Raw genomic sequence first — 21,808 nt, 5'->3', positions numbered from 1 at the left:
CTCCACATTTCCTGTGTATTTTAGGAATGCCTCGATGTCAAATAAGGGTTTCCTCCTGGAATCAATAGCTGAGTCCTCTGATTCTTCAGCTTCTTCACTCTCCTCAGAATCAGAACTCGACACTATAACCCCAGGGTTAAAGACCTTAGAAGCTCGAGGATTCCTGCTGTATACTTTCTCCATGAATGTCCTGTGGAATTGCATCTCCTCACTGTCCATTTTATCAGGATCAAACACAGACACTGTCTCCTCATCCTCTTCCCCAATCACTGACAGCTGAGGCATCCTCCCATCCATGCTATACTCATCCTCACTGGATCCCTGACACTCACAGCAGTCACAAGGAACATCCTCATCCTCCTCATTTTTATGTCTCCTCCTTGTACTGAAGATCTCCAGTGGAAGAAGCTTCCTCAGCTCTGCCATAATATCCTCATTACTATCTTCCACTACTTCTTCTTCCTCATCAGAGCCTTGCTCAGCTCTCACTGTAGAGTCAGAGCTGTGAGATTTGCTCTCTGAGCTTTCATCAAAGTCAAACCTTTGATAAGTGAATTCAGGTGACTTCTGATCATCTTTTGAGCTGGCTACACTGCTTGGTGACTCTGGTCCAGAGAAACTTGTGGAAATAAACTGAATGTCATTCCTCTGATTTGATTCAACACCTCTAGTTATCTGGATGTCTTTTCCACTTAGTTTCTTCTCTTTCTCAGAATATTGATCATCGGTGTTCAATTCCTTCTTAAACTCCTTAATTTTAGTGTTTGTGATAAACTTTGAAACATCAAAGAAGCTTTGGTCTGTCTGCTCTCCTTTCTTGATGTTCTCTGACAACTCTCTATTTTTAGTGAGTAGTATTTTAGAGGAACTGATATTCTGTTCACTTCCACTAAATAATTTCTTGTCTTCATTATCTTTACTGCCATATTTATATTTTTCTATCACTTTTACTTCATTTTGTTTCACAGATTTGGCTTCCTTATTTTCTGTGACCAAATTTTCCTTTTGTTCCAATATAATTTTATCCTTTGTCTGATTTTTTTGGACAACATCAGTTTCCTCCATTGTTTTGACAGTTGCTGTAGGTTTTTGTTTGGACTTTTCAGACGGAAAGCTCATTGACAGATCTGGAGTTTTCTTGTTGTCTGGGGACTGTGTAGGTGTTTCAGGAGACAGTTTGGTGGTTGGTACTGAAGCTTGTGAATTCTCTTTGACCCCTGTTTGAGTGGTTGACATTATGGGTTGTGAATTCTTTTCCTGAGCCTTAGCCTCTTTTGCCTTTATCCTCTCCTGATGTTTCTCAATGGCTGCTGCTTTAGATCTAAGTTTACTCCTCATGTCAGCAATGATGGATGTTTGAATTTTTTTGGCTACTTCCTGTGCATAGACTTTCCTCTGATAATCCTTGTCTACATCTTTGAAATGGACCTTCTTCTGTAGATCACCATTTCCTGGATCACTTGTGGTGGTCAGTTTCTTTCTATTTTGTTTTGGTGATCCATTTAGATCACTTCCAGCTGCTAGTTTCTTCCGATTTTGCTTTGGTGATCCAGTTGGACTAAGTAGGCCACCTGGATCATTATATACTTCTTGTTTTTTCCCATTTTGCTTTGGTCCACCTTGCTCATTTTCTTTGACTTCTTTCTTCCTGTTTTCTTTTGGTGATCCACCAGTCTGTCTTACCTCTTTGTCCTCTTGTGAATTCTTATTTATACTTGCTTTACCATCTTTGGAATGTTTTCTATTAAAATTCTCATTTTCTTCACTTCCACTTGAATATTTCACTTCGGTATCAAATTTAACTTTCAGAGCACTCTTGGTTTTGGACTCCTTATCAGAGACCTGCTTTTTATCAACTTTGGTGCTTTTAAGGTTAACACCCCTTTCAGCTTTTGGGGTCATTGCTTCCTTCTGGCTAGTTTTACTGTCACTATATAAGACCCCTTTTTCTGTTTTTTCTTCATTAACACTATCATTTTGATTATTTGTTTTCTCGGGTGCTAATGAATCAGCCTTTACTTTTGAAGACTTCAATAAAGGCAATTCAAACTTGTGTCTGCTCTTAGTTTTAGTCTGCAACATGTCCTTTTTGCTTAAACTTTTTTTATCTTCCGTTTTGCTTAAACTATTTTTATCTTCCTTTTCAGCCAATTCTTTTTTCTTTGGTTGTAGTTCTTGAGGTGGAACATTGTTTCCATTCTCTACCCCAGCTGATGTTTCATCACCAGATTTATTGTCCACATCAATAGATTTCACTCTGTTTCCTAGTACATTCTTCATCTGTTCACTTCCCTCTGTATTTTTTATGTCACTTTCCTGCAGTAACACCTTCTTACTAACAGGTTTAGGCATTATAGCTGTAGCCTCTGCTTCCAGCTCACTTAAATCCTTCATTTTTCTTGCTGTTCTCCCTGTTTGTAGAATGTCGCCATCACTTACAGGTTTGACATCATTAATTACTACAAATTCCCTCAACACTTTCGTCTTTTTATAAGAAGTTTCTTTGCTTGTATTTGATGATTTACTGTCTTTATTCCAAGGTGACTCAGCACTGACATCTGGTTTTATTATAACTGTTTCTTCTGATCCTTGTGACACTCCAATTGTTTTATTACTTTGCTTATTGACAAATGAATTCCCCTGCTGAATATTATCACAGATGTTCTTTTCATCTTTTATTCCTTCATTATATACAGAATCTTGATCTAATGATGTACCAGATTTGTCTCCACTGTGTAACTCTCCCCTGCTCGACTTCTTCAGTTCAGTGTTATTCTCTACCACACTTGTCGTTCTCAGATTTGTTTTGCCTTTACTTGTCTCATTCTTTCTATCTAAATTACTCTGTGGTTCTGTGACCCCTATGACCTCTGCTTCATTTTTAGCCTGAGATTGCTTTTTCCTGTGTTTGTATACAGCCAGTGTACCTTGGCACATTTCATTTGATTCTTTTCCTTGATTGACAAGCTTTGATTCCTTAGCACTTACTTCTATGCTGTGTGTGATGTGAACCTTATCGTCTGCTCGTGAGCCAAGGTTTACGTCAGTGGTTGAGTTACTTTTTGTGTTACCTGGGTCCAGTACAATTGTTTTACCATCTGTTGTCTTACTCTTGTGATGTCTATTTTTAGATTTCTCCTCTGGCTGCTTGATGCTCACTTCTAAGGTTTGTTTATCCAATATTTTAGTCATATTGTCTGATGCACTTTTAAGTGACCTTGAATTTTCTTCTTCAAGTGCTCTGTTGGCTATTTTCCTGTATGAACTGTTATCTGACTTATTTATTTTTTGATGTTCTTCCATTTTCAGTTTTACTTCATTACTTTTCAATTCATCTGTTTTTAGATTAAAACCAATATCTTTTTCAGTTTGCTTTAATGTTTTCTTATTAACAGAGTCTTCACCAGTGCTTTCATTTTCCTGTGTTAAAACCTTTATATCTGCATTCATGCCATGTTTATTGTTTGCTAAAGTTGACTGAGTGGATTCATTAACTCTCTCAGTATTTTTGGACTTGACATTTACTGGTGATGGAGCCTCTGTATTTGTTTGTTTATCGATAACTTTGTCTGCCTCTATTTCTGTCTGACCATCCTGAAGATCCTGACCAGGGTCTGGCTGCACTGAATCTGTCACTTTTAGAGGCTTCTGTAATTTCTTTCTTGTTTGGCTGATTATGTCTTTTAAACTTAGATTACTTTTCACTTTCTTAGATTTCATCTTATCTACTTTGACCAATTTCTTCCAATTTGTTTTTTCCTCATTATCTATTGATTCTCTGTTCGTAATCTCTAAAGATGACATTTTTCTGACAGAGGAGTCATCATCCTTGTTCTCTGTGGAATTTTTGCCTGAGGTGTTTGATTTATCCTTCTTTATGCTACTTTCCCTCACATCTCCCGTACTGTCCTCTTTCTCACTTTGGAGAACTGCTGTGTTTATGTTGTCCTTATCTCGGGGTAAGACTCTGCTACTATCCTTAACCGGAGATTGAATCTGAGTAATTTTATCATCTTTTTTATTACTATTAACACATTCATCAATGGTAATTTTAGAGTCTTTTCCTTTCAAATGTGTTGAATCTTTTTGTGTTTTGTCTCTACTCATGTCTGTATTCTTTGTTAATGACATATTTGTACTTTTATCATCCTGATGTTGACTAGAATCAGTTTTGTACATTTCTGCCTCCTCTGTTTTATTTTCAGTCTTAGTGGATTTACTAGTACTGCTTATCTTTTGAGGTTCCTTACTTGCAATTTCTTTTTTCAGTGGTACAAACTTTTCTTTGCTGTCATTTTCTGGAGCTGTAATTTTGCTCTCTTTTGGTCTGTTTTTAAGGTTTGTTTTAATATTGTCAATCATGTCTTTAAAACTAATCTTTTCTTTATCTTCTGAGGAATCATTCTTAGACATTTCTGTCTTTGACTTAATACTATTACCACTGCTTGTACTTTGTATAAGATCTCCTTCTTGCTCAAGTTTATCTTTTGGCAAAGACTTTGGTGAGGACATTTGCTGTGCTTTGCTGCCATCAGACATCAATGGTGATTTTTCTATGACACTTGAATTCTGGCGGGGAACTTGTGGACTGCTACTTGGTGTTTTCTCCATGTCTGTTTGACTTTTTACGGTTTTGTTTTCAGTTTTGTTGAGTAGTTTCTCTCTGGCTTTCTTTAAGTCCACTTTCATATCTGACACTGTTTTGCCACCGAATGCATCATTATTTGGTTTTTCTCTGGCTTGCTTTGGAGAAGCTACTTGAGTTATACATTTTGTTGTGTCTACATTGGCATCTTCTAACAGTTTTATGTCTGTTATTTGCTGTCCAGTTGAAATGGTTTCATCTGTTTTGCTTTGTTCAGATGTTCTGACTTCCACTTTCTGTGTTCCTGTGCCTGCTTTAGCAATATAAGATGTCTCATTTGAAGTAGTTTGTTTACCCATTACACTGACCCTTTGTGTGTATTCCTGCTCTTTGTTTGGGACAATCTTTGATTTTGGTTGGCTGCTATCCTCTTTTGTTACATCAGTTCTAATTCTGATTTGCACTTTCTGGTGTGTCTTCTCTATCTCATGTTTGCTTTCATCTTGTACCATTGTTTTACTCAATGACTGCCCACTGCTCATTGTATCTAAGGTAGAATAAGGTAATTTTGAGTCTTTGTTTTCTGTTTTGGGGGAAATCCTAACTTTAGCCTTCTCTGTGTTTTGTAATGTTTCATCATCTAATTGCTTGCTGATCTTTTCTATTTGAGAAACCTCTCCCTGCTCTTTCTTTATCATTGATGTCTTATGGTCTTGTTTCTCCATTAGAGGTGTTTCTTTTCTTGAATTTTCACCTTCGCCTTTCACTTCTGAGAGAATCATTCTTGTCTTATCATGTGTGGTATCTGGCAGATCCTTTGCTGACTTTTTCATTTCTTCATCATTAGGTTTAGATTTTATTTTATTTTTCTTTCCAAGAGGCAATGATGGTTCTATCTTTTTCAGCCTTCTTTGATTGGTTGGTGAGTTGTCTACATCAATCTCCTCCACTCTTCTTTCTGAAGTTTTTGACATTGTGATGCCCAATCCCATTGATGAATTCTTTTCTTGAGTCTTCTCTTTTTTATCATTGGTTGAATCATCAGATTCTTTAGCTTTCTCCCTTTCAGCATTCAGATCTTGGACTATCCCTTTAGAACTATCCTGTACCTCAATTGCAGCATCATCACTCACACCATGAAGTCTGGATCTGGTCCTTCTTATTATCTCTTTTAGACTCACTTCTTTTTGGTCTGCTTTCTTTGAATCATTTTGTCTGTCTTTAAAGTTTGAATCAGCTGAACTTTTCCCATCAGTTGCAGCTGATTTAATATTTAGAATGCTACTTGATTCTTGAGGTGACGTTTTATTTTTCAGATCATGATCATATTCTTTACTCCTTGTAGAACCTGTTTTTTCTGGATCCTGATTGTTACATTCCTTTTCTTGCATACTTTCAGCAAAGGAAGTATCTTTGCTGACTGTCATTTTATTTTGTTTACTTGTATCTTTACTTGATGATTCCAAAGTTTTAAAGCCTTTTTCCTTACTTGCTTCAGTTTTTCCTGAGACTTTATTACCCTGGTCCTGCTTCTGAGTTAGTCTTTGAAGAGAACCAGAAATGTTTTTTTCTGATGCATGTTCAAAATTTGAAGGAGGTTCCGATGATTTCATTGTCATGGTATCTTTCATGAAAGAAAATTTATCATTTTTACCTCTACTTTCAGTTGAAATATTGGTAGCATCTATTTGAGGGGTGTTAGAAATTGATGGAGATTCAGTAAAGAATTCAGAAGAAGAGCTTTTATCTTCACTAATAAAAACTTCTGGACTCTTTATGGATGAATCAGAGCTTGAACTGCTTTTTCTTCTTATGTTTTCCACTTTATATCCTCTGGGATCTAGCTTTGCAAATAACCTGTCTCTGTTAAATCCAAAATTTGACTGACTTTCTGTTTTAATCTCTTGGCTCTCAGATGTCTGTTTTGTGGATTGATTATTATGTTCCTGTGGTTTAACAGTCTTTAATGTACAAGTTTCTTTGTCTTGAGTAATGGGTTTCAAGGTCAAAGTTATAACTTTACATTCCTTTCCTTGGGCTCTGTCTTCTCTATCTGTTTTAGCAGATTGATTTTTCTTTTCCATATTGTCCTCTGGATTTCTAATTGCTAGACTTGTATCCTTCAATGAATCTCTTGCTGCCGACTTTTTAGTGCTCTGTTTTGATTTTTCTGTATCCTGACTTGACGTCTCTATTTTCTGTTTTAACTTAAAGGCACTCTGTTCCAACTTCTCCCTATTCTGTTCTGTTTTCTCTCTTCCCAGTTGTGACTTCTTGGTATCCTGTTTTAAATTTTCATTGGTCTGTTCTGATTTTTCTGTTTGCTGTTTCAAATTTGCAGTATCTTGTTTTGACTTTTCTGTACCCAGTTGTGACTTCTTTATATCTTGTCTTACCTTTTCTGAATCCTGTTTTGATTTTGAAATGTCCTCTTTTGATATCTCTGTATCCTTTTTCAACCTTGTGATATCCAACTTCATCTTCTCAGTATCTTGTTTTAACTTGTTAGTTTCTTGTTTTGATGTTTTAGTATCCAGTTCTGAGGTCCCAGTGTCCTGTTTTAACTTACTGGTATCCTGCTTCAATGTCTCTGTATTCTGTTTTGACGTCTCTGTATTTTGCTTTGATGTCTTCATATCCTGTTTTGATGTTTTAGTATCCTGCTTCAATGTCTCTGTATTCTGTTTTGACATCTCTGTATTTTGCTTTGATGTCTTCATATCCTGTTTTGATGTTTTAGAATCCTGTTTTGATGTCTCCTTATTCTGTTTTAATGTCTTAATATCCTGCTTTAATGTTTGTTTATCCTTTTTGAATGTTTCTGTATCCTGCTTTGATTCTTCCGTATCCTGCTTTGATGTTTCGGTATCCTGATTTGATGTCTGAGTATCATGTTTCAACTTTATGGTATCTCTTTTTGATGTCTCTGTATTCTGTTTTGATGTCTCTATATTTTGCTTTGATGTTTTAGTATCCTGTTTGAATGTTTCTGTTTCCTGCTTTGATGTTTTAATATCCTGCTTTGATGTTTCAGTATCCTGTTTTGATATCTCTGAATTCTGCTTTGATGTCTGTTTATCCTGCTTTGATGCTTCTGTATCCTGCTTTGACTCCTTAGTATCCTGTTTTGATGTCTGAGTATCCAGCTTTGATGTTTCTGTATAATGTGCAGATTTCCCTGTAGTCAGTTTAGACTTAAAGGTATATGGTTTCAACTTCACATTATCCTGTTTTGCTTTCCCTGAATCCTGTATTGATGTTTTAGTATCCTGTGTTGATGTTTCTGTCTCCTGCTTTGACCCCTTAGTATCCTGTTTTGATGTCTGAGTATCCTGCATTGTTGTCTGTTCATCCTGTTTTGATGTTTCTGTCTCCTGTTTTGGTGTCTGAGTATCCTGCGTTGATGTCTGAGTATCCAGCTTTGATGTCTCTGTATTATGTGGAGGTTTCCCTGTATCCTGTTTAGACTTCAAGTTATATGGTTTCTCTGAATCCTGTTTTGATGTTTTAGTATCATGTTTTGATGTTTCTGTCTCCTGCTTTGACCCCTTAGTATCCTGTTTTGACCCCTTAGTATCCTGTTTTGATGTCTGAGTATCCTGCTTTGATGTCTGAGTATTATGTGCAGATTTCCCTGTAACCTGTTCAGACTTCAAGGTATACAGTTTCATCTTCTCAATATCCTGCTTTGTACTCTCTGAATCCTGTATTGATTTCTCTTTATCCTTCAACTTCATTGTATCCTGTTCCAATTTTAGAGTATCTTTTGCTGATGCAATAATATTCTGTTTTGACTTTTCTGCATCCTCATTTAATTTCCTGGAAAATGGTTTCAATATCTCAGCACGTTGTTCTGATTTCTCTTTATCCTTTATCAGCATCATGGTATCCTGATTCAACCTCCCATTATCCTGTTTTAAAATTGAAGCATCATGCTTTAACTTCTTAGTATCCTGATTCAACTTTATAGTATCCTTTTTTGACTCCTCAGTATCCCATTTTGATTTCAAAGTATCTTGTTTTGACAAATCTGTATCATGTTGTGATGTCAAGGTACCCTGTTTCAACTTGTCAGTATCCCATTTTGATTTAACTGTATCCTGTTCTGACTTCTTTGAATCCTGTTTCAACTCCTCAAAATCCTGTTTTGATTTCATGGTATCCTGTTTTGATTTCATGGTATCCTGTTTTGATTTCATGGTATCCCGTTTTGATTTCAAGGTATCCTGTTTTGATTTCATGGTATCCTGTTTTGATTTCATGGTATCCAGTTTTGACTTCTCAGTAGTTTGTTTTTGCATCAAAGTATCCTGTTTCAATTTCATGGTGTCTTGTTTCATCTTTTCAGTAACTTGCTTTAATCTATCAGTATCCTGTGTTGATGTCTCTGTATCCATTTTTAATTTTATAGTACTCTGTTTTGACTTCATAGTAGCCTGTTGTGATGTCTCAATATCCTGTTTCAACTTCTCTGTATCCTGTTCCAACCTTTCTGTATTCTCAGTGTTCTCTGTTGATGTTTTAATATCCTTTCTAGACTTCTCATTATCCTCTGTTGACTTCTCTGTATCCTGATTTGTTTTATCCTGTTTTCTTGATTTGTCTACACTTCCACTCCCACCACCCTGGAGTTCTCTATCAACTTCCCTCTTTCTTTCTACTTGTTTGGATGATGAACTCCTTAATGATAGATCTGTATGCTTTAGGTTTTCCTCTGCAGTGTTATTTTTTATGTCAGTTAGTGAGATGTTTAGTTTCACATTTTCCTCTACTGTCAATTTACCACTGTTCCCACTAGCCTTATTTTTCTCTTCGTCTTTATGCTTTTGTTTCTTCTTTAACTTCTTAGACAACTGATCCCTCTCCTTTTCTTCTGTCACTATCATTCCACCTGCACCACAAGAATGGTCCTTTTCACAGCAATGTGATTCTCTACCACTAGAAGTCTCTAACTTACTGGAGACCAATAAGAACCTGACTGGAGTTCTGGATCTAGATCTCCTGTCTCTTCTTTCCTCTTGATCGTTTGTCAGCCTCCTACTTTGACCTCTGTCTTCTGTTCTTCCTCTTCTCCCTCTTCTTTCCTTAGTTGTATCATTCTGGTCTTTATTTCCCATTCTATTCTCTTCATTTTCTGACTTTTCTTTTTTATGATTAACTTCTCCCTGAAAACCTTCTGCCTCTGTCTTTTCATTTACCAGTATATCTGATTTTGTTTCACTCTCTAATTTTTTACCAGTAATAACTTTTGATATTTCACCATCATCACTCTTGTACACATTCAAAATCCTGTCCTTCTCAAAAGTTCTATCACTCTCCACAGAATCAGTGTAGTTTTGCAAGTCGCTAGTCTCAGTTTTGGAAATGCCAGCATTTCCTTTAGATATCTCTTGGCTTAAACTTGCATTTTGAGCTACATCATGTTTACTCAAAACAGGATGGTTTTTACTTACAGTCCCTGATACTTCTGTCATACTCTGAGTCTCATCCATTGCTTTACTCTTTACATCATAACCATCTGCTGAAGAAAATACTTCCAAAATGTTTGAATCATCACCTTGAGAAATCTCACAACTGGAAAGTCTTCTCTCTAAAGTTTTTCTGTCAATAGAAACTCTCTTAGACTGGTCCATTATCACAGAATAGGTTCGGCTACTTGATTTACTGACAGCACTTTCTTTAGCCTGAAGCATTAACTGTCCACCCTCAACACTTAAAAACATCTTCTCATCCTCTTTATTGGACCTCTCAAGGGTGCTACTGTCTGTAGTCTGTTTGTTTGCATGGACATCCTGTTTTTCATCCGAGGTCGAAATACTGGTAAAATCTTGAGATAAATCCTTTTTGGAATGATTTGAATCAATGAGTTTCTCATTTTCTATGAGGAATGTGGGAGTGGTATGCGATGAAATTTGGGGTTGTGCTGGAATGTTTTCACTTTCACTTTGTCCAGGTAGTAAAATATCCTGTGGAGTCCTGTCTCTAGAAGAATTAAAACAGCTCCGCTCTTGACTGATTAAGAGTAACTCCCTTTCCTGATACGAAAGCACTGGCTTATCATTAACACTTAGGAATTGTCTGGCCTTGTGCATTTCTATTGGTGATGAGCCCCACTCCCTTGAGCTCCTTTGATCAGGAATTGGATGGAAGCCATCTCTACTCTGAGAATTTGGTGAACAAGAACGTCTGTTTTCTTCTCTTGGAGACAGAAGACTCCTTTCTCTATAGGAATATGGAGAACCACTCATTGGACTAGGTGACCTGAATTCTCTCTGTTCTAATCGATCAAAAAGAAATCTATCTTCTGAAGATTTTAAATATGTGCTCTCTCTAGAACTTGGTCTGTCAATGCTTCGTCCATGCCTTGATGAATAGAGAATATCTTCATCAAATTTGAAAGCAGCTCCATGTTTATTGCCTGGACTTTTAGATTGTATTTCTTTTTGCCATGTGGAGAATTCCTGGAGTGAGTAACCACTGTCTCTAGAACTTGGTGACCTTACATGTCTGTGCCCATGGCTTGGGGACAATAATTCTGTATAATGGAAGTCCCTAGCAGTGAGTGACACTGTGTCTCTGTGTCCATGACTGGGAGACAATAAGTCTTTATAATGGACATCCCTGGGACTGGGTGACACCGTGTCTCTGTACCTAGGTGAATGTAACAGACTCTTGTCTTGGTAAGGAGATAACAACCCACCCCTTTCATAGCTAGGAGATCTTGAAAGTCTCTCTGTCTCCTTGATTATATCATTTCTTATTATAAGGCCAAGATTTTTCCTCAGAATGGGTCTTGGCTCCATGTTTTGATTCCAAAGTGAAATTCTGTACCAAAGGCATTATAATGTAAGCAAATATTCTCAAACCTCCTAAAAATCTTAACACCTAGTGATTCACATGGCTGGACCAAATTTAGCAGAGTATCACAACTTTTAAGGAAACCATTAAAAAAAACAACATTTGTCTATAACTGGGCATAAGCTCATTAATTCACAAATGCTTTTTTTGCTTATATAAATACCATATAATGGGAAATTTTAGCAATCATCTAATTTTGGTATTATTAGCATGGTTATAGCAGTCCTAAAAAAATAGATGATAATAATTCAATCAAATATACTGTTAAAGTAAATAAATAGAACTATCCCTTAAAATTATCTACACAAAAAATAAATGTTAACTTTTAGGATAAAATCACCAAATTTACCAGCTGGTAAAATATCCTGTATTAGGTTATGTCTCCAAATCTCAAAGTCAAGGAAAAATAAGTTCTATTATGGTGTAAAAAATGTTTTTGTACTCTTTTTAACACAATGTATATCCTTAAGTCTGTCAAATCCTGGTAGTACAAGTACAAACATATGTTTCTAATGTGTTCCATAGAGAGTAGGCTAATCCAACAATGAATGGAAGTAAACTGTCAACAGCAATATGTGGTCTAACCCAAAAGAAATTTCTACTTTAGCTCTATACTTGCAAGTGATCTAAATTTGATATGTAGCTTGGCTGAGACCACTACCATAAAATAAAATGTCTATTCAAATAGACTGAATTCAAGGGCCAAAGTTGTTTAAAAGAATTGATTCCAAAACAGACAAATCACAATCAATGTGTACTCAAACCTTGATCTGAGATGCCATTTCAGACCATAAACCCATTGATAACTGGTAAGTTAATTTTTTTTTTTTTTTTTTTTGATTTGTTTGTTTTTTTGAAGACAGGAAGATTGTACTCACATCTAGATCTGTAGTAAGCAATGGGGGGAGTGGGCTCAGTCACATCACCATTTGGGGTCTCTGCCCTAATGCGGAACAAGTAATCCTTCCTAGGAGCGAGATCAGTGATTGTGTGTTCGGACATACTCAGTCCTTTGACCAAGGTGCGCCAGTTCTTGAGTGGAGGTTCCTGGACTTCTATCTGGTAGTTCAGTGGGACATCTAAGTTATCGTACGGGGGAATATAAACTCGACGCCAGCGAAGGCAAGCTTGGTGAGGTTCCTCTTCCCAGATTTCAGGTCGTGCAATGGGGATTCCTGGGCGAACTAAAACAAGGTTGAAGTTATATTTCAATAAAAGGGTTCATGCAATGTTTGAACATGCTCAAGTCTGTTTCAAATTCAAAATCTCATTTAAACTCAGATAGTTTAGGCAATGTTAGATATGTTCTAATCATTAATATTTTACAATATAATTTTAAACAATTTTACAACTTATTTCTTAAGTTTTTAACTACTTACATGTACCTGCCTGAAAATGTTAAAATAAATCCATGCAAAATAATCAACTCATTTTCCCTTCAATCAAAATTTTGATAATTAAACACAGCTTAACAAAAATATCATTCATGGATGCAGAAATTTGTGCTAAGCTTTCACTAATTCTGTCATGAATCTCCTAAATTCTCATCTATGAGTGAGCTGCAGTAGATTTATAAATAATTACATAACTTGATCCAGCAGCCCTATATATATAACATTGTACTCTGTTGAGTTAGATCAGTAAATGCTGAAGCGACTTTATTACATGTGGTATTAATTTTGGTCATGTCCAGAGATTCACACTTGTTAAGTCGGATCAGGTGAGCAGTAGCGCAGTATAATCAGCTGTCAGCCTCACTCACAAACCATCAATAACACAGATTATCCACTGCAATACTTGTAATCATGCAATTCAACAAAACAATTCATGTCTCTCCTACAAATGTTCTCTCAAAATGTTACATATGTTATTAGTCCCCTACCGGTGAAACCGGAGGGGACTATAGGTTTCCTCTGAGTCTGTCCATCCGTCTGTCTGTCTGTCCGTCTGTCTGTCTGTCCCTCTGTCTGTCTGTCAGTCTGTCCCACTTGGTTTTCCGCACTTTTTTCCTAAACGCTTGCAGATATTGAGCTGATTTTTGGTATGTGAGTGTATCTTGATGAGTTACAGATCAAGTTTGCATTTCGTTCCGCTTCATTGATTTTTGACGGAATTACGGCCTTTTCAATTTTTAAGGGTTTTCCACAATTTTCTTCTAAACGCTTGTAGATATTGAGCTGATTTTTGGTATGTAGCTTTACCTTGATTAGTTATAGATCAAGTTTGCATTTCGTCCCGCTTTATTAATTTTTGACGGAATTTTGGCATTTTCAATTCTTAACGGGAACCAGATTACACTTGCCGGTAGGGGACTAGTATTGCTAATGCAATACTCTCAGAATGCTTGTTTATATAGTTACAACCTTACAGTTATATATATTTTCTTTACTACATGTATATTTCAAGGACTCACCCCCCCCCCCCTTTCCTTCTTTCAATTACATTGATTGAGAACTATCTTGACAATTGCAATAGCTAACAAACTTTTTGGCTGTTATTCTAGAATATTTAACCCCCCCCCCCCTCCCCTTAAAAAAAGGAAAATTTTATATCAATCAAAATTGACCTAAGAGCACAATAATTATAAGTAAGCTTATACAGACTGAAATTTCATTTTTTTTTTCCCCAACTTGCATCTGATTTAAATTAATGCATGTACTTATATTGATTTTTTAAAATGCTGATTGAAATTGAAGTGATATTATACATGTACCAGTTTTGTTTCATTGGATTTTGAGCAATGAAGATTACAGTTCTTTATATATTCAAATTTCATTGACATTAATAATTATTACCCATATGTAACCTATTATAACTTTTTTTCTGTCTGCTTGCAGAATAAGATAATTATAATCAATTATATAATAATACAGCAGGCAGACACTAGAGTCTGGGCAATAGTTCATACAAGTCATTTGGCAATTGCTTTCCTGGAGCAGGGCAACCATTCCTGTCTCTGGCTACATAACAGAAAGAACTGGTTCATCCATACTGACCCTGATATTTATGGTCAGAACAACACAAGTCACTGGCTAACCCCTACATACTGTACAACTGTACAGCTACACAGAACAGGGGAAATGTCTGATACAAAACATCTGATACAAATCTCTTACTCAAACCCAGGTCCTACACCGGAATTATTTACCCATATCTTATTCTGCTCCTAAAATTATTTTACATGATTCAATAAATTAGGTAACAATTTATAGATTAATATTAGCTGAAAATAACTTAACAATAGTTATCTTCTCTTAGTAAATGCCTCTTCCTGAGAAGTTATTAAAATACAGCACAACTGCAATGTCTGCATTAAATGTAATAAATTCTATAAATATTATAGATTGAAATTACTTTTACATAGGTCTTGTCAAAGTTTAAAGATAGATCCTACTTCCTGGAACTCCTCTCAGATCTCAAATTAAAATGATTTTGTGGACTGCAGTCAGAATAAAAGGGCTTATCTTAACATATTCTCAGAGTTGACATCAAAAGAAAAGAACTCTACAAATTTTACATGAACAGTTGAGCCTATCAGAAGTTTCAATTAAATGTCTTTCATCATGAACAAACTCCCAAATTTACATACTACTTAGTATTTCTTTTTATAATTATTTAGAGGTAGTACAGATATTACTGAGTTCCTTGTTCAATGACAAATTGTCTCACTTATAAATAAATGATTAAATCAGTAATACAAATCTTAGTTCTTATATATAAACATATGTCTAAAAACCAATCAACATCCAATGCCATAAGGATTAAGAGAACTCCCATGCAAACACACACTAGTCAAAGAGTTTTGGCAAAACATGTGCACACATTAGAATAAATAATTGGTATTTGATGGAAAATAAAACAAATTCTGAAGAGAAAATAGAAAAGGAGGGGAGCACACTCATTAGTTACCAGTGATGAAGAGATGCTTCCTTAACACAGAGCAGCCATAATGTTCAGAGGGAGCAGAACAGATTGACAACACATGGTTCAGATATTGGGGTTCTCAGGGGGGGAAGTTCTACATCTATTATGTATTTGATTGACATAAATATGCATATTGGGGCTCACAGTGGGGTATCTATGGTGGGTATGTCCACTGGAATAACAAAATATAGAGAGGTTCCCAATAATGCTAAAATATGTTGCCAAACAATGGAAATTATCATTCTGGGATAAACATTTGTGCATATACTCATATACATACTAGTATTCTATGGAGAATTGAAAATGTTCAGATTTGGACATTTTTTTATGTTTACTAATTCAACTCTAAATTGTAAATAAATATATTTATATCAAATTATATAGATTTACCCAAGAAAATTCAAAATTAATATTACCCAAATTAAAATCAATAAATAAAAAAAACATTTCTAAGATAATCAACTTCAATTTGAAAAATATCAGAGCCCAGATTTTTATTTTAATTTCAGACTGATTCTTGGGGAAAAAATACATATTTTCAGATGCAGCAGCAGTTTTTATTTCCAGATATTTCTACTTAATCTTTATTTTATTATTGTAACATAAACCACCACTTTTCTGTTCATCTGATCTCATCCCCTGCTGAGTACAAAACTGGCTCCAGTACAAAATTCCCTCTGGGCAGTGATTGCTGGTCCCTATAAACACTATTCATTATTGGTGCTCATTAGTAAGTGATTTACTGTGTGAAGATAACACTTGAAGAAAAATTATTGTATCCCATTAAACAGCATCACTGCTCCATCCTTTCAGAATCTCTCTCTCTCTCTCTCATGTAAACTAACTTGCCTCAATCCATACAGCATATAAGTATATATAGATTGCTTGGAGTCAAAAGTTCTACAGACCATAGATACACATATTCTAAATACATCTTCAATACATCTTGAAGACTTACACAAAGTGCATCAATTTTGTGTAAAAATGTGATTTTCAGACATATCCCAAAATTGTTCAAATCTATTGTTTACGTTTTATATCAGTGTTTTATATATCACATGAGGTCCTTCAATACTAGTTACCAAAGCCACTTTTTTTCTTAGTTTATATACAGGTCCCTTGCCAACCCCATCACTATAGAACCTGTTAGTTATATTAATAAAGGTATACAGAAAATGGAATTAAAACATGGAAAGTTAAGATAATAAGATTGATAAAAAAGTACAAGTGGAAATTAATTATTTAGTAAATAATATTTAAAGAGGAGAGAAATAAAGATTCAAGGAACATATCAAGAGCAATCGGAATTCTGCTTCATTTTTATTTTTCATTTACATTTAAAAAATAAAAGGGAAAAAACTCATATTGGATTTGTCAATTTTTTTAATGCTCCTTTTGCCTGTAATTATAGAAAACTTCAAAACTTTTCATCAATATGTTCCTGAATCCTCACAGAGGAAATATTAAGATCAAGTAGAGAGTGAATGGTAGAATATTAATTTCAGTAACAATAAACTTGGACAAACTTCATTTACCCCGACTTCTTAAAATCTTATACCATAGGAATTCTGTAAAAAGTAAGGATGTAATAAAATCTTATACCATAGGAATTCTGTAAAAAGTAAGGATGTAATAAAATCTTATACCATAGGAATTCTGTAAAAAGTAAGGATGTAATAAAATCTTATACCATGGGAATTCTGTAAAAAGTAAGGATGTAATAAAATCTTATACCATGGGAATTCTGTAAAAAGTAAGGATGTAATAAAATCTTATACCATGGGAATTCTGTAAAAAGTAAGGATTTAATTATCATAGTAGTATGCCAAACAACATATTTGTCAACCTCTAAACTTATCCATTTCCGTTAGTGCAAATTATTAGTGTACTTGTATCAATCAAAGTTTTATTAAACCATGGACTAATTAACCAATCTAAATGTAGAAAATAAAATTTCTTTTACTTGAGTAGCTATAAAATTAGGTTTTAATCAAAGTACCATGTTTTGTTTTGTTTATCTCTTTCCTTTTGCTCAACTTTTTTTTTCTGCTTTTCTCTATTTTTTGGTCCCTTTTGAGTATGTTTCTCTCTTTTCAAGTGTGTGTGTGAGGGTGTGTGTGTATATATATATATATATATATATATATATATATATATATATATATATATATATATATATATATATATATATATATATATATATATATATATATATATATATATATATATTTGAGTTTTTTCTTTCTAGGTTCGTGTCTTTTTTATCTATTGTTATAGTCAATGATGTGTCATCAACAATACTGTTAGTATCAATTAAACATACAGCTGAGAAATAAGAAGAAATTTGAAATAATATGGACATTTTTACAATATTTTTTATTAAAAGCAACAATCACATTACATCAAATGGTGAAAAACATGAAATGCTTAAGTTGTTAGCAACAGGTTGGGTTATAACAAATTTCTGTAAACCTTAAAGATGAAATGTCATAGTTTTAACAGTTACATGCAGATTTAAAAACATTTAAATTTGTTTAGTTTTTTTTTAAACCCAAAGTATATTGGAAAACATATTGCACTGTTGTTTTATGGGTATTATTGCACTAATAACATATAACAAAAAAGAATTATTGCACTTTTTCGTTGTGTACTACCGTACCATATCACTTTTTGAGCACTGACATTTAAAAAATGGATGTAATGAACGATAAACTTCAACACTGATTGTTCATCCTAAAAAATAATCTAGGAATAAAAAAGAATACTTGGAATCTAAGTTTCACTGCAAATCACTCTTCTCTACAAAAGTCCTCTTCATTACCTTCTTTAACAGACCCAAAGTAAAAGTCCCCAAACATGATAAACATGCCATAGTAATTTTACGAAGACTATGAAATGGACTTAATTCCCTTGACAATTTCTTTCCCAAGAAAATTAAAAAAGAAATCCACACATCATAAGTCAGTCATTAGTTTGTCAATGTCTCTGGACAATCCATTGGGTGCTATTATATAAAAATTTGTTATCTTACAAAACTGAATAATTGGAGAGAAAAAAATTCCGGACAAAGAGCCAGAGTCATATCCTTTGTCAAATCACATTAACCTGCTTCTCTTGAGAGTCTGTAGATCTGATGTAACATTCTCAGAAATTACATATACGTGGCATACTTCGGAGTATTGTTTGTGTCAAAGCTGTATACATGTGCAGAGTGCAGAAAGATTGCTAAATACATATTCATAACATATCTACTGTGTTGAATCAAGACAATACATATATATATATATAGGTTCTGTGTTCTCAATGCTATACAAACATATTTCAGCACTATCTTAATCTACAGTATAATACATCTAGGCAGTTGTAAAATATATATCTATAATAAATTTGAAGTGCTTTAAAATGCATCTGGCTCTGTGCAGTTCTATATATAAGTCAAATATGTAACCATTTTTTCTGTCTGATCAACATGTCATATTTAGAAGAGCAATTGTTACTGTTTTTTAAGCTAGGTGCTTGATGGTCTGACTAGCAGGTGTCCTCAGCCAGGACACTGTCTCCTCCTCCCCTGTGTCCTCTGCCCTCACTGGCTCCTCAATCTGTTTGTCAGGTGCCCCTTTAACTGACTCCTTTATAACTTTCTCCTTCTCCTTTTTAGCAGGCTGTTTACTCTGGGAGGGACTGGGGGTGCTTTTGGTTAGGGAGGGATCTGAGGATTCAGTCAGAACACTGTCCCTGGAGGCAGATTTTTCCTTCAAGGATTGCTTGGTTTTAGGGAGATAAGAGGTGTAGGATACAGAGACATCCTTCTTTTTGTGGACAGAGGTGCTGGGTTTAATGGGAGGGAGGCCAGTAAGGATGGCTGAGGCACTTCTGGGTTTAAGGCGGGAGGGGGAGTCCGCTGTAGAGCCACTCCTCGATTTTATCATAGACTGAGTCACAGAGGAGCTCCTTGAAGGGAGAAGACTATAGGAGACAGATGGAGTTCTAGACTTGTACCCACTCTCAGCAAGGGAAACTGACCCAGACCTTACTGAAAGTGTATCAAACAAAGTTTTGGCCCTTGAGGGGCTCCTTGTGGTGGCTCTGGAGGGGCTACTAGTGACAGAGGGAGAGGGACTGGTGTACGTGAAGCGGGAGAGACCAGACATAGAGAATCGGTCTGGTGTCCAGCCTCTGTACTCACTGTTTCTATCACATTCACTTCTGGCAGAAATGTAATCTGTAGGTACCGAGTACTTCCTACTTCCCCCCATATTAGGCCCTACAGAGTATGATGTCCTTTCTCTGGAGTATGTGGTGTTATACAATCTTGAGGTGGTACCTACACTGTCATACCTACCAGGGGAACCAGTATACAGTCTAGAGCCTTTAGCTGCACTGTCATACCTACTAGGGGAGGTGTAGTCTCGAGACAGTGATCGACCTCGTCTCAAAGTGTCCGAGTATGAAGACTCTCTATAGCTAGAGGTGTAATTTGAGGATCTTGTCAGACTCAAGCTTGGTCTGGTAGTGATGGAGTGAGAGTATCTGTCATGGTAGATTGCTTTACCTATCAAAGAGAGGGAGCCACTGCGGTTATCCCTGGAATAGGGAGTGGTCGTCAGTGAAGACTGCCTAGCACGAGAAGAAGTGTACACATCATAGGTCAGTCTACTGGACATACCACTGGTTCTAGTTCTCAGGGACTCTCTGCCTCCCCAGGAGTGTGGGCGAGGGAAGTAGTACCTCCTCTCTGCAGGTTTGTACCTGGAGGTCCTAACACTGGACAATTTGTACTTGTCAGACATAGCACTGGTGTAAGACTCAGTGGTCATCTGTCTGTATTTCAACCTATCAGGCACCAAGTGGCGCTTCTTGTAAGACAAATCTGTGTGGTGTGAGACACCACGTCTGCTTGACAAATAAGTGTCATCCGTAGAAATATATGGTTTCCTTGGTACTCCTGTGACCTTGGATTTGGTGTCAAGGACAGAGGTCAAGGTTGGTGTGTGGTGAATGGGTGTGGAGACAGGCATGCGGGAGTCAAGAGAGAGTTTTCTGGGAGAAGTGGGTCTTCCCACAGAAGTGGAGAAATCTCTGTGATGTGTCACTGGTTTCTGTATAGGATGAATTGTCTCAAGTGACTTAAACTTCTCCAGGGCTTTTCCAAAATCTGCCTTTTTCTCCAGTCCTTGAATCTTTGGTTTTGGCGGCAATGTTTTCTCTATGAGGAATTTTTCCCTCCTTGACCTAGGACTGAGGGGAGGTGTTTTACTGTCCAGTGACAATTCTGCCAAGAATTTCTCCTTCACAGATTTAGTATCTGTCAAGGCCTTGATAGCATTCTGTTTATACCTCTGAATCTTTTCTCCAAACTCCTTGCGTCTGTCATCTATTCTCTTAAGCTCAGCCAGGAATAGGTCCTTCTTGGACCTTGTACCTGAGGACATTTGGTTAGTGCTAACTACAGGTGAAACTAGCTTACTATTGAGGTCGGTTAATGCGCTACCATGACTACCTGTGACGAGGTATAACTCACTTGGTTTGCGATAGACTGGGACGTGGGGTGAGGGTGAGGAAAGTCCTGAGGGATACTCAGCACGGATACGGAACAAATAATCCTGGTGTCTCTGTAAGTTGGAGATGCGATAGGAGGTTCCTCTTACATTTCTGGCCACTGGTTTCCAGTCGTATCTTGGTGGTGCCTGAGCCTCTATCAGGAAGGCCAGAGGTTCTTCATCATAACTATAAGCTGGCACATCAACCAATGTCCATCTCAGGTCTACGTAGTCGTCTTTTACAGCCACTAATTTGGGTGTGCCAATTGGAGTGCTGGGTAACACTGCAAAAGTAGGATATGGTATAGCTATTACAATAAATTATCAAATCAAAACTGCAAATTTCTGTGAAAATTAAATGACAAATTTCAGGTATAGTCTGACTGTCCCTTGAAATTGTTTTCTTTCATTTGTAAGTTTTTATCAATGGTCCTCTAAGTTTCCCTCCTACAGCTTACCTGGCCTCCTATAGAGAGCGATAGGTTTGGTGTAGCTTCCTGGACCCTCCTCAGATACCCCTCTGACTCTGAACTCATAGTCCTGTCTGGGTTTGAGCCCTGTGACCCTGTAACTGGTGTCTGGTATGTCATGAGCGACTGGTCTCCAGTCATGAGATGGAAGCTCGCGCAGCTCCAGACGATAGCGTCGTGGTAAGATGATTGGATCCTCCACATTTCCTCTAGGCAGTGGTAACCATGATAACCTCACGGCATCAGGTTCCACATCATACAGTTGAGGACGAGGAACTGGGAAACGAGAGGGTACTACAGAAGAGGAATAATGTATTACTACCAATAGTTTACAGACATATCTTTATTTTACAATGAGCTGTCATTTTTTTTTTTCCTTTTAGAACTTTTAGAATAATCAATATTTTACTAAGGATATCAAGGTAGCTAGC

General features: G+C 36.2%; 1 protein-coding gene across 2 annotated transcripts in view; it reads right to left on the bottom strand.

The window, feature by feature from the left end:
• LOC133174336 (twitchin-like) overlaps window positions 1-21,808 on the bottom strand; it is a 92,097-nt gene that overhangs the window by 25,735 nt on the left and 44,554 nt on the right. For both annotated transcript variants that reach the window (XM_061309443.1, XM_061309445.1), the window contains 3 exons: window positions 21,366-21,671; window positions 20,889-21,191; window positions 12,322-12,627 (listed from right to left, as the gene is read on the bottom strand). In XM_061309443.1, the coding sequence (XP_061165427.1) occupies window positions 12,322-12,627; window positions 20,889-21,191; window positions 21,366-21,671 (915 nt within the window). The remainder of the gene's footprint in view (window positions 1-12,321; window positions 12,628-20,888; window positions 21,192-21,365; window positions 21,672-21,808) is intronic.

Source organism: Saccostrea echinata, unplaced genomic scaffold, assembly GCF_033153115.1.
Source record: "Saccostrea echinata isolate AGI-Se365-2 ecotype Australia unplaced genomic scaffold, CSIRO_AGI_Sech_v1 ptg000057l, whole genome shotgun sequence".
Lineage (NCBI taxonomy): Eukaryota > Metazoa > Mollusca > Bivalvia > Ostreida > Ostreidae > Saccostrea > Saccostrea echinata.
This window is presented reverse-complemented; position numbering and strand designations above follow the sequence as displayed.